The sequence below is a fragment of the Astyanax mexicanus genome, chromosome 20 (genome assembly GCF_023375975.1).
Source record: "Astyanax mexicanus isolate ESR-SI-001 chromosome 20, AstMex3_surface, whole genome shotgun sequence".
Classification (NCBI taxonomy): domain Eukaryota; kingdom Metazoa; phylum Chordata; class Actinopteri; order Characiformes; family Acestrorhamphidae; genus Astyanax; species Astyanax mexicanus.
In genome coordinates this window covers 17,015,413-17,028,171 of record NC_064427.1, presented here as the reverse complement: position 1 = coordinate 17,028,171, position 12,759 = coordinate 17,015,413, and the positions used below count along the sequence as shown (strand labels likewise).

General features: G+C 34.2%; 1 protein-coding gene across 1 annotated transcript in view; it reads left to right on the top strand.

Annotated features, from left to right (window-relative positions):
- The window catches only part of itga2.2 (integrin, alpha 2 (CD49B, alpha 2 subunit of VLA-2 receptor), tandem duplicate 2), a 70,932-nt gene that overhangs the window by 35,822 nt on the left and 22,351 nt on the right, over positions 1-12,759 (top strand). Inside the window, exons 3-13 of the mRNA XM_022685305.2 lie at positions 329-438; positions 2,012-2,106; positions 2,198-2,312; positions 3,697-3,824; positions 4,084-4,232; positions 6,340-6,490; positions 7,667-7,832; positions 8,689-8,762; positions 8,896-9,034; positions 10,257-10,402; positions 11,763-11,906. Coding sequence (XP_022541026.2) covers positions 329-438; positions 2,012-2,106; positions 2,198-2,312; positions 3,697-3,824; positions 4,084-4,232; positions 6,340-6,490; positions 7,667-7,832; positions 8,689-8,762; positions 8,896-9,034; positions 10,257-10,402; positions 11,763-11,906 — 1,417 coding nt within the window. The remainder of the gene's footprint in view (positions 1-328; positions 439-2,011; positions 2,107-2,197; positions 2,313-3,696; positions 3,825-4,083; positions 4,233-6,339; positions 6,491-7,666; positions 7,833-8,688; positions 8,763-8,895; positions 9,035-10,256; positions 10,403-11,762; positions 11,907-12,759) is intronic.

Below are 12,759 nucleotides of genomic sequence, written 5' to 3'. Positions count from 1 at the left end.
GAATTTTACCCTAAACTCGCATTTAGGGCTCTCGGGCGAGGCTGAGTGAAGAAATAGTCAGTAAATGTCATTTTGAAATTTAAGGTTGTTTGAAAAAAAGATTACTCCAAGGTTTTTTTAGAGTGTTCTGGGTTCGAAGTTTCCTTATAGGCCGTAAAGTGGGGGTAGTGTGTGTTTGTGTGTATGTGTGTGTGTGTGTGTGTGTCCAAGCGATGCAGGAATCCTCTGTTTAATCCACTACATTTGTCTTTTATAAGGAAGGATTTTGTAAATCTGTCCACAGGTGATAACATAAGGTAATTCTGTATTGATTTTTGTTGTTGTGCAGGTTACTGGTGGGATCTCCGTGGGCTGGATATCCTCAGAACAGGAAAGGAGATGTTTATAAATGTCTCCTCACGAGTCCGGCGTCCACCTGCGAGAGACTCAACCTACAGAGTAAGATACCCTGCCTGTTATTCCCTTTACTGCACTACCTGTAGTACTGAATAACTGTATTCCAGGACTTTAAATCAGTAAAATCTCTCTGGACTTTGAGATGTCAGGATGTCTCTCATGTGTTTAGGGAGTGTGTTTCCGTAATTTAGTGTTTCCTGTTGTAATAAATCCAGTCGAAAATGGCCTTCATCTTATCTGTGCTCTAAAAAAGGAAATGCATATAACCTACAGATTGTATGAATGAAGAGAGCACTTATTTCTGAATTAGTTTCTCCGATTTTGCTATTTATAGGTTTACATTTGAGTAAAATGAACATTGTTTTTTTATTCTATAAACTACAGACAACATTTCTCCCAAATTCCAAATAAAAATATTGTCATTTAGAGCGTTTATTTGCAGAAAATTAGAAATGGCTGAAATAACAAAAAAAGATGCAGAGCTTTCAGACCTCAAATAATGCAAAGAAAACAAGTTCATATTCATAAAGTTTTAAGAGTTCAGAAATCAATATTTGGTGGAATAACCCTGGTTTTTAATCACTTGGCATCATGTTCTCCTCCACCAGTCTTACACATTGCTTTTAGGTAACTTTATGTCTTTACTCCTGGTGCAAAACTTCAAACAGTTTAGCTTGGTTTGATGGCTTGTGATCATCCATCTTCCTCTAGATTTAGGGTCTTAAATTGTCTTAAATTTACTGTACATTTTCAGTGGGTATAAAATTATCAGCCAGTGCATTTAATGCAGATGTGAACACATCTAATCGGTGAGAGAACTAAGGATAATGGAGAGCTAGCCAACATTAGCAGCAAGCTAGCTAACATACTAATGTTAGCAGAATGCTAGGTAACATACAAACGTCAGCGGTAAGCTAACTAACATTAGCGGTAAGCTATCTAACATTACTGGGGAGAGAACTAAGGTTAATGTAGAGCTAGCCATTATTAGCAGTGAGCTAGCTAACTTTTTAACTTTAACGGTAGCTAACGGTATCGGGGAGAGAACTAAGGTTAATGGAGAGCTAGCCAACATTAGCAGCAAGCTAGCTAACATACTAATGTTATCGGAGAGCTAGCTAACATACTAACATTAGCGGAGAGCTAGGTAACATACAAGCATTAGCGGTAATCTAACTTACATACTAACATTAGCGGTATGCTAGCTAATGTTACTGGGGAGAGAACTAAGTTTAATGGAGAGCTAGCCAACATTAGCAGCAAGCTAGCTAACATGCTAACTTTAGCAGCGAGTTAGCTAACGATATTAGGGAGAGAACGAAGGTTAGCAGAGGTTGTTATTTCCAATACAATAAATGATTTTCTATCAAAGAATTTATGACTTATTTTTGGATCTTAAATCAAATTTATTGAGGTCTTAAAAAGGTCTTAAAAAAACATTAAATTTGACTTTTAAAATGACGCAAGAAGCCTGTGATTATATTCCAGTGGTTTTCAATTTGGTAAAATCAAAGAAACTCATAATTTTTAAGTGGTCTATTATTTTTTCTAGAGCTGTATATATATTTTAGTGTTACAGTTTAATCCTGATACAGAGGTTTAATTTTTATTTCAGATTCTGTGAACATCCCATCTGTGCAGAACATCAACACCAACATGAGTCTGGGTCAGACACTTATTACACGAGTAACCAAGAACAACAACCTGATGGTAAATCTGCTTCAGTAACGGGTGTATATATGTTATATGTTTGGTACACAGTTCTGATAGTGGTGTAGTAATCAGTGTGTTTGTGTTTTAGACGTGTGGTCCTCTCTGGACTCAGAGTTGTGGTTCTCAGTATTTTGTTCCCGGTGTTTGTGCTGAAGTCAGTCCTCTGTTCGCCCCCCAGCCTGCGATCTCCCCGGCTCTACAGAGTAAGAGTCCTCTCTTATCTACACTCTTCAAAATAAAAGTCTTATAAATGCTGCCATAGAAATAAAATATGTTTTAGTGTAGAGTGAGTGTGTAGCTGTCTCTGCTGATACTGATGTTTAGACCAGAACTACATTATAAATAATAGCTATTAACTGATTACTGATTTATTAATTGATTGATTGATTGATTTACTGTTTGGCTTACTGATTATTTTACTGTTTTACTTCAATTGTTGGTTGAGTAATTGATTGATTGATGTAATTGATTGATTTACTAATTTATTGGCTGTTTGCTTATTGATTTTTTTGTTTGTTTGATTTACTGATTTACTAATTTGTTGGTTGAGTAAATGACTGATTAATTAATTGATTACTTAACAAATGTATTGGTAGATTTTTTATTGTTTGACTGTTTGATTTAGTAATTGATTGATTTACTGATTGATTTACTAATTTATTTACTGATTGTTTAATTGATTGTTTTGATTTACTACTTGTTTGGTTGATTGCTTATTGTTTGATTAGTTTGTTTAATAATTGATAGGTTGATTGATTGATTGTTAGATTAATTGTTTGATTGTCACATCTTGGCCTCGTCTCGTGTCTCTGTGTGTCTTCCCCACGTGACCTGTGCTCCCCTGTGTCTCCTGTCTCAGTACTTTTCCATGTGTGTCTCATTTGTAGCTCCGCCCCTTCCCCAGGTGTTTCCAATTCTAGTGTGTTTGTGTTACTATAAATAGCCCTCCTCTGCCACCTTGTCCTCCGTCGGTCTTTGCACTAACCCCTGTTGTTTGTCGTACCTCTGTTTCTTGTGTTCATTCCTGCGCTCCTTGGTTTCCTGCTCTGTGTTTATCCCGTCTTGTTTTAGTTCCTTGTTTATCTTGTTTATTCCTGGTTATTGTCTCTGCTTTGTTTAGTTCATAGTCTTGTTTCATTCATTTGTTCTGTGTTTATCCGTCTATTTGTTTACTTGTTATTTATTTATTAAATTATTGTTTATTGATTTCACCCTACCTGCACTTGCTTCCGCCTCCTCGTCTCCCTGCCTGGGTCACCCCCTTCGTGACATTGATTTACTGATTTACTAAGTGTTTGGTTGATTTATTAGTTGCTTATTGTTTGTTTGGTTTATTTACTAATTGATTGATTTCAAATTTGTTGATTGATTTTATTGATTTACTAATTTATTTGATGATTGTTTATTTTTTGATTGGTTGATTTTCTATTTGACTGATTTACTGATTGATTTACTGATTAATTTATTGATTGTTTGATTTACTGATTCACTCATTGTTTGGTTGATTGCTTATTTACTAATTGTTTGATTTACTACTTGTTTGATTGATTGATTGATTTAAAATCTGCTTTGTTTAATTACCTCCAGCTTGCGGCGGCCCGATGGACATTGCGTTTGTACTGGATGGGTCCAACAGTATTTATCCATGGGAACCTGTTGTGGCCTTCCTAAAGAAGGTCCTGGAGAATCTTGATATTGGGCCACAGCAAGCTCAGGCAAGTAATGACTTAATTGACATTAATGACCCTTCAGATCAATTAATAGTCTACCTTATTACAGTACCCTCGCTCCGGTGCCTATCATAATGTGCTTTATTAGAATATAGTGATTAAAATGGGATTCATGGATTATTGCAAAATGAACCGTTCATGCACCCTTACACATAGCAAAGGGAGCGGATAGTTTCCAAATCGAAATCGCCCTTAAACAGTGGATCTCTGACAATGATTTTCTTCTGTTTTTGTGCTGGAGCAGGTCAGCGTGGTCCAGTATGGTTCTGATCCCAGGTTTGAGTTCAATTTGAATACCTATAAAAACAAACAGGACATGGTTGCAGCAGCTTCAAAGATCACCCAGAAAGGTGGACTGGAGACAAATACGTTCGGAGCGATCAGCTACGCCAGGTAAGAAGTTCTGCAGTGCATCAGTTCATTATCAGTCTTGTAGAATAATGTATTAAAATCTGATAAATCAACACTTAAATGTGCTTTATCAAATTAGTTTTTGCTAAAAAAAAAAAATTAAGTCTGATTTATGTAAAACATTTCTCAACTATTATAAATAAGATAGGCACGTAAACATTCGAACAGAGATCTTTGAGTTTAAGCAACTTATAATGACTGAGTTTAGTCTGTTGGGAAAAACTATTTGCATTTTAAATGTGTGTCCTCCCATTTTTCACGTTTCTCACACTCACCATCAGTGTGTAGTCATTCCTCTCGGGGCTAACTTTGGTAAACCTGTAGATCATATATTATGATTAACTGTTTGGCATCTAAATTCACCTTTTCCAAGATTACAGTGTGAGTATTTATAAAATAAATATTTAAATAAAATGGAATTCTAAAGAAAAATAAGAAGAAATCATCATATTACAGTGTGAATATTTATAAAATAAATATTTAAATAAAATGGAATTCTAAAGAAAAATAAGAAGAAATCATCATATTACAGTGTGAATATTTATAAAATAAATATTTAAATAAAATGGAAGTCAAAAGAAAAGTAAGAAGAAATCCACAAATTTATGTATATGGAAGCATAATTTTTGGGCAAATTAATTAGTATAGCAAAAATAAACAGTGTGAGTATTTATAAATTACATAAAAAATGGAAATTAAAAGAAAAGTAAGAAGAAATTCACATATTTATGTATTTGGAAGTAGAATTTTCGGGCAAATTAATCGGTGTAACAAAAAATAAAGAAGTTAAATCAACTTCCCTTTTAGTTGCAATAACTTGATATTTTCATTTATGATCATTTGTTTTCGGTCTTACAGTATAACACAAATAAACTAGAAAAGTGCATTTCCTAAAGGAAACACAGGATGGCGTTACACGGGCGTTTATAATCCTCCCTATTCGTTTTCAATGGGGAAAAAAAGCTAACACGTTTTACGAAAAACGTACGTCTGAATAAAAAGCTGTACACAAGACCATCAGACCGCACATTCTGGAGTTGGAACTGTGTTGATATCTCGAAAACTGAAAAAATATATATAATTAATTGTACTTAAAACATATTGAGAAATGTCTAAGTATGCTGTAAATATACTGATTATATAACAGATTTATGTACTTACTTAAAATATATTAAAAGTACATTAATATTATGCTTTCATCAAATGTTTGAAAGTATAAACTTTGATCATACTTTTTAAAAAGTACAATACAGTGTATTTAAATAAATAGACTTTTAGTTTAATGTAATTTAATATACTTATAAAATACTTATTTCCAAATATATTTTTGTAAATTTTTAGCAAAATAGGTTAAAAACTGATGTAGTTCACTTAAAGTACAGCGTATTATGTAACTAGACGTATACTAAAAGTGTGCTACTTACAAAAGACAGGAACAAGAAGCATATTTGCATATTGTAAATAGATTACATATATTTAACATCAATTCTTAGTACATTTCTAATATATCCGGTGTATAATAAATAGTGATACAGTTGTAATGCTTATTATCAAATGTATTATAAATTTACTGTAAGCACATTTAAAATATGGGGTTACATACATGAAGTAGTGTTGTTTGTATGTTGCTTAAGTATATTTAAAATAGTTCCATTTAGTACAGTTAAGTACACTTAGCACAATTTAAGTTAGACTTTATACTATTTTTATACAATTAAAGTATAATAATAAGTTCAAAAATGTTATTCCGTTTTAGCACTCTTTAAATATACTGATTAATAATGTGGCTACAAGAACACTTTTGTGCACTATAGCATAATAATGCTTAGTATACTTTAATTAACTTTTTTTCACTAGTGTATTAACGCAGAATAACATATAATAACAATAATTGCTTTGCAATATGCAACTGTAAAAAGTTCAATCAACTACCTCTTTAGTTATAAAGTAATAATTTGATGGTTTAGGTTATGCTAACTTAAGTTTTCATTACACATTACTGAACTTTTTTAAGGCAAGGGTTTGCTTTAGTTTTTTAAAGTAAATTCAACGTATCTGGGCTTACAGTGTGTGTGTGTGTGTGTTACAGGAAAAATGCTTTTTTAACTTCGAATGGAGGGCGTCTCGGTGCCAGTAAAGTGATGGTGGTGGTTACCGACGGAGAGTCACATGATAACTCCCTGACAGATACAGTCATCGGCGAATGCAACAAAGACGGGATCACTCGTTTCAGTATAGCTGTGAGTACGACACAACCCTGTCTATTGATATGTTGACGACGGAAAACACAGGTGCTCCACTGACTGAATACAACCCTGACAAAAGTCAGTAGTCAGACGTTCATTGCTATCTTGGCAAAGACCCATTACACACACATAATGACCACAGTACACAAATCCAACTTTTACATCAAAAATAAACAGAATACTAAATAAAATAACATTGCTGTTCCCGTACATGAGCTGCTGGAGCTCCTTCACAGCATCAACCAGCAGCTCAGTTTCCTCTGCTAAGACGCTCAAAAGTGCAGCACTGTTAAGATATGAACACGCCAAAGTCAGAGCTCACCCGACTCTTAAAGAGAATGATGAACAAGAGACACGCTGATTGGTTTATAGCATGTTACATCCAAAATGAACCACACCCTTGATTAATTAAGAGAATTAGTACATGCCTTTTGCTTTGCGTTTTGAGATGCGCAAGGTGTACTTTTCCCGTTGTTTCAATAGCAAAAACACACCAACACGCCGCCCTAATTTAAGCTGCACAGTTGATGTCAAGAAACCAATCCCTTCCTTCATTGAAGTCATTTTGCTAAAACACAGTTTAATAAAGTAATACTAAGTATATATTCATATTAAATACATTACCAGTACAAAATTAGTACAGCCAAATAAGGTATACTCTTTAAATACTGATTAAACAGCTAAAAAAGAGAGAATTTAGAGAATAAAGAGAAAAAGTATACATTAATTATTGTGCATATAGTACACTAGTACACTTTTATTATATTTAAATATACAACTTTTTCACAAGGGGTTTAGGGCACGTTTGAGTATATATATATAAATATATTGAATATTCGCTAACCATCCGAATCATAAACTGGAATTTAAATGGGATTTTTAGAGCACTATAAACATCCTTCTTTGCCTCTTGATTTATAGTAAATATCACTGCTTACTACATGAGTCTCCCAAAATGATTGATGGCTGAAATAGGTTTAGGTACACTAAAATAGGGCTCCACATGTTTTTTTTTTTTTAAAACTGAATTAAATTATCTACATTATTTCTTAAAAAAATTCAATAATATCTTTTATTTATTAAAATAAGCAAAATTATCTGTTATTTTTTTAAACAGGCAGAATTTTAGAGACTGGCTTAAGTTTTTCTTTTTTCATTTTATAATTTTAGGTGCTTGGTTATTACACAAGGAATAATATCGACACCACAAAACTCATCGCTGAGATCAAGTCGATAGCCAGCATTCCAACAGAGAAGTACTATTTTAACGTGTCAGATGAGGTCGCTCTCTCAGGAATTGCTGGAACCCTTGGAGATCGGATCTTCAATATTGAAGGTATTTACTATATTTTTCTTGAGACTAATGCTAAAAAACACAGTTTTAACTCTTGATTTATCACATATTAAGTCAGACAATTTAAATAAATTACTTACCTTTGTTTACCTTGTTAGTCTGTCATGTCTGTCTGGTCTTTTTTGTCACATTAAAATTTTTGTTTGTCTCTTAAAAATGAACATCTTTGTTTTCCTATAGTCCTAATCTTTATTGAAAATTTATAGTATAAATAAAAATGACCCCAAAAAGGGAACAAAGTAAAGGCTCTGAGTGGGTCTGTGAACTAAGGAACGGCCACTATGATTAGAGGATCGATGGTTTGAATCTCAGTTTATGCTGCTTTTGCATCAGCAGCCGGAGTCAGAGAGAGCACAGTTGATCATTCGGTTTTCTCTGGGTGGGTACAGTAAACTGTGAAAAGGAAAAAAGTATACTTGAGTGCACTAAACGTACAGTATGCTCAAATAAGGTAAATAATACTAAAAGTACATTTTCTTATTCAGTGTACTTTATGAAAATACACTTATTTTTAAAAATAAAAATATATTTTTTAGTAAATGTATTTTTAAGCAATACGCTTTAAAATAAACATTGTACTGCTTAAAGTGCACTTTCGTGTAGTTTTTTCCAGTAGCATTAAGGTGTACACAAAATGTGCATCAATTCGCGAAGTAGTACGTTTACAATGTACTTCAAATGTATTAAAAAAATATGTTAAACACAAATTTAAATCTACTGCAAAGTATGAAAATTGGTACCAATTGGTCACCTTTTTGGTATGGAATTTTGATACCCAGCCTAATATAGTGTATATTTGCGTCATTTTGTTCACTTTTTGACATTTTTCTTTCTACAGGAACTGGTAAAGGGGGTGAATTCCAGATGGAGATGTCCCAAGTTGGGTTCAGTGCACACCAGACCAAAAATGAGGTGCACAGTCTGTTGTTTTGTCACCTATATTTATATTTTTACATTTATTTTTATTATATTTTTAAATTTAAATGTTATATTATTATCTCTAACACTTATGTTGTTCTTCTTCTTCATTGCTCGGTCTGTGCAGGATGTGATGATGCTGGGAGCTGTTGGAGCTTATGGATGGATCGGAACGGTGGTTCATAAAACTGCTCAGAAATCAGAAATCTTCCCCAAACAAGCTTTCGAGGAAATTCTGCAGGACAAAAACCACAGCTCTCTACTGGGTGAGTTTGATCACGCTCTTTGGTAACAGTATTGAAATCATTGGAATCACAGTACATGAGTGTGACCTGAGAGTGCATTGCATGGTGATCCATACATGTACAGAACAGAGCAAAACTTTTTATATGTGGTATTTACACTTTAACACATTCATGCATGAATTATTGAGCATTTTAAGGAATTTACAAATAAATAAAGTGTAAAAAATATCATGTGTATATCATGTTCAGTTCCATCAGCAGCTCACCTGATTTACCACATTTACCAGTAATTTACCAAACCAGGTGTTGATTAATATGATGAGAACTAGAAATTAAACTCTATTAAACTCAGATGAGGAGGAGAGATTAGGAGATGTTTTAAGGTAAACAGGGCTGTAAAAGCTCTGCTTTTTGTAAAATTGCTATTTATATTCAGCTTTTTCTTTTATGTGCACAATACAGTATATTTTTACAATGTTTTTACAATTTTTACAATCATTTTTTGCGCTGTGGTTGCGTGTGGACACAACTTCTCTTTTTCAGTGCGTTTTCTTTATTTTCATGACTATTTGCATTGTAGATTCTCACTGAAGGCATCAGAACTATGAATGAACACGTGGAGTTTTATGTACTTAACAAAAAAAGGTAAAATAACTGAAAACATGTTTTATATTCTAGTTTCTTCAAAATAGCCCCCCTTTGCTCTGATTACTGCTTTGCACACTCTTGGCAGCATTCTCTCAATGAGCTTCAAGAGGTGGTCACCTGAAATGGTTTTCCATCAGTCTTGAAGGAAGGAGTTTTTGCCTTCTTCACTCTGTGCTCCAGCTCACCCCAAACCATCTGGATTGGGTTCAGGTCCGGTGACTGTGGAGGCCGGGTCATTTTTTGTTAAGTACATAAAACTCCACATGTGTTCATTCATAGTTTTGATGCCTTCAGTGAGAATCTACAATGTAAATAATCATGAAAATGTAGAAAACGCATTGAAAAAGAGAAGGTGTGTCCAAACTTTTGGCCTGTACATCAAATTAGTTAGTATCATTAGCTCTTACTTTAAAAATATAACTATCAACATGCCCACCCATTATATTCTACTGCCCCTACAAGCGAAACAGTCTAGAACTGGGGCTGGATAGATCACATGGTCCTAAAAGGTTTTTAATGCTCTGTTTGTCTTAATGGAATTTTTTTAAATAAAATACTAAGCAGTTTATAAACCTGCGTAACTTCCTGTGATCAGGATACTCAGTGAGCACACTCGTGGACAGTTCTGCTGAGTACTTCGTAGCTGGTGCTCCTCGATCCAATCACACCGGCCAGGTAGTCGTGTACATCCTGAACAGCCAGAGACAGCCCAGGATCATCGACTCGCAGAGGGGAGATCAGGTAATACAGATACTGCTCACTTCCTTTATGTTTTGTATAATTTCCCATTATTTCTGCACTTCAGCCCCACCCATTTACACTTATAATGTCACGCAGCAAAGAGGAGAGGATGGACGTAAATGCAGGTTATAACTTTAACAATATAAAACAGTTAACTACAGCAAATAAAACAAAAAACTAAACTGGGATAACTAAAATAACAAAGACGAGATCAAAAAGTAAACAAAAGTAAGAAAACAAGAAACTGATTATCTGAAAACATTAGCTGGGAACGAAAACAAACCTGACACACACACACACACACACAGTATAGTAAAACACAAAGGACACCACACTGAACACTGAAACAGAGGGGCTTAAATGCAGAAGCACATAGAACCAAAACAAGAAAAAAACACAAGGCAGACATGGGCTAAGGTGTAACATATAAGTTATAAGCACTGTTTCATCAAGGTCTACTTTGGCATGGAGGTTGTGTTTGAGGTGGTGATGTTCAATTCAAATCAGTTTATTTCGGTTAATCAAAGTTACACACTTTATGCAAAGTGACAGTAATACAGGATTTAAAAATATTAAGTGCATACAAGCTTTCACACACAAAAAAGAAGAAAAAAGAATAAATAAATAATAATAATAATAAAAAAAAATATATATATAATAATCAGTATTCCAAACTTCTCAGGTAATAACCGAAAATGTGTAGTCTGAAGCTATTGCTTATTTTGAATACCCTTTTTAATCTTACATAAGAGTGTATAGCATTGCCTAGTAGCATCACTGTGCTGACGCATGGAGGAAAGAGCAGCGACTCGGTTCTGATACATCAGCTCACAGACGCAGCCTTATGCTGATCCACATCACCCTAGGAGTGATGAGGGAAAAGAGAGAGCGCCATCTACTGTACCCACCCAGAGAGAGCAAGGCCAACTGTGCTGTCTCAGGGCTCTGGTAGCTGATGGCAAGCTGCATGAGAGGGATTCAAACAATTGCCTGGGTTCTCTCAATCATAGTGGCAGTGCTTTAGCCCACTGGACCACTTTTAAGTATAAAATTACATGAGAGTTTCACCTGGATCATATTTCTGTCTGGTCTGGCTGTAGAAACGTTTGACTGGGATTCCCACCATCTTGGTTTTAGCTCAGTTGAGTGTAATGCACTGCTGCTGCATCTGATCCACTCAGTGCTGAAAATAATGACCCACTAAAAGGAGGATAGTAATAAAAAAGTCCACAGAGAATCAGATATAAAACCAAAGTCTGTAATTTTTATACAACTACAAAGTATATATGAATATTGAGTATGGAAACAGTGGTTTTATCATATATGATGGCTTTTAAAATAGTTGTTTGACTCTTTTTAGATCGGTTCGTACTTCGGCAGTGTTCTCTGTCCTCTGGATGTGGATCGTGATGGTGTTACTGATCTTCTGCTGGTTGGAGCCCCGATGTACATGAGCGATCAGAAGAAAGAAACTGGCAAAGTCTACGTCTTCTCCATTACGAAGGTAAAAAATATATAACATTTACTCATTGCCAAGTAGCATCACAGTGTTAATGATCAGAGGAAAGCTCAGTGACTCGGTTCTTATACATCAGCTCACAGACGCAGCCTTGTGCTGATCCACATCACCCTAGGAGTGATGAGGGGAAAGAAAGAGCGCCATCTACTGTACCCATCCAGAGAGAGCAAGAACAACTGTGCTCACTTAGGACTCCAGCAGCTGATGGCAAATCCCACTGGCCTTTTTCAGCAGAATAATGCTCGCCTACACATGTCATTGGCCGGTCTTTTGTCAATTAAGCATTAATGGGAGCAACTGTGATGGCAGCTTTATCAGCCTAAAATTGTCAATTAATCAATCAATCAATCAATCTATCAATCAATCGATCAACATTTACATTTACTCAGAAATACTTTTGGAGTAACCATCATTTTATATGCAGCCGAGCATTTACAACTTAAAATCAAAATCAAGTATTTAATCAGGTGATCTAAAATAAGGAACTTTATAAACAAAACAGTCAAAATTAAATGGTAAAAGCTTTAGAAAAATAAATCAAGCAAACAATGAAAGATTTAGTTAGGAATAAATAAAAACATCATTCAGAATAAAAAATTAGTGGACAGGCTAAAATGTAAAGCAATAAAATAAAGATATAAATAGTTAGAAAAATAAAATATATAAAATAAAATGATAAAATAAATCAAATAAAAGGTAAAAGGCCAAAAGTAAAACAGGAAAAATAATAAACAAATAAAAGGACAAAATGAATGAAATAAATCAAATAAATAAAAGGGGTAAAATGTAAAACAGACAATTAGATGAATAAAAAGACAAAATGAACAAAACAAAAAAC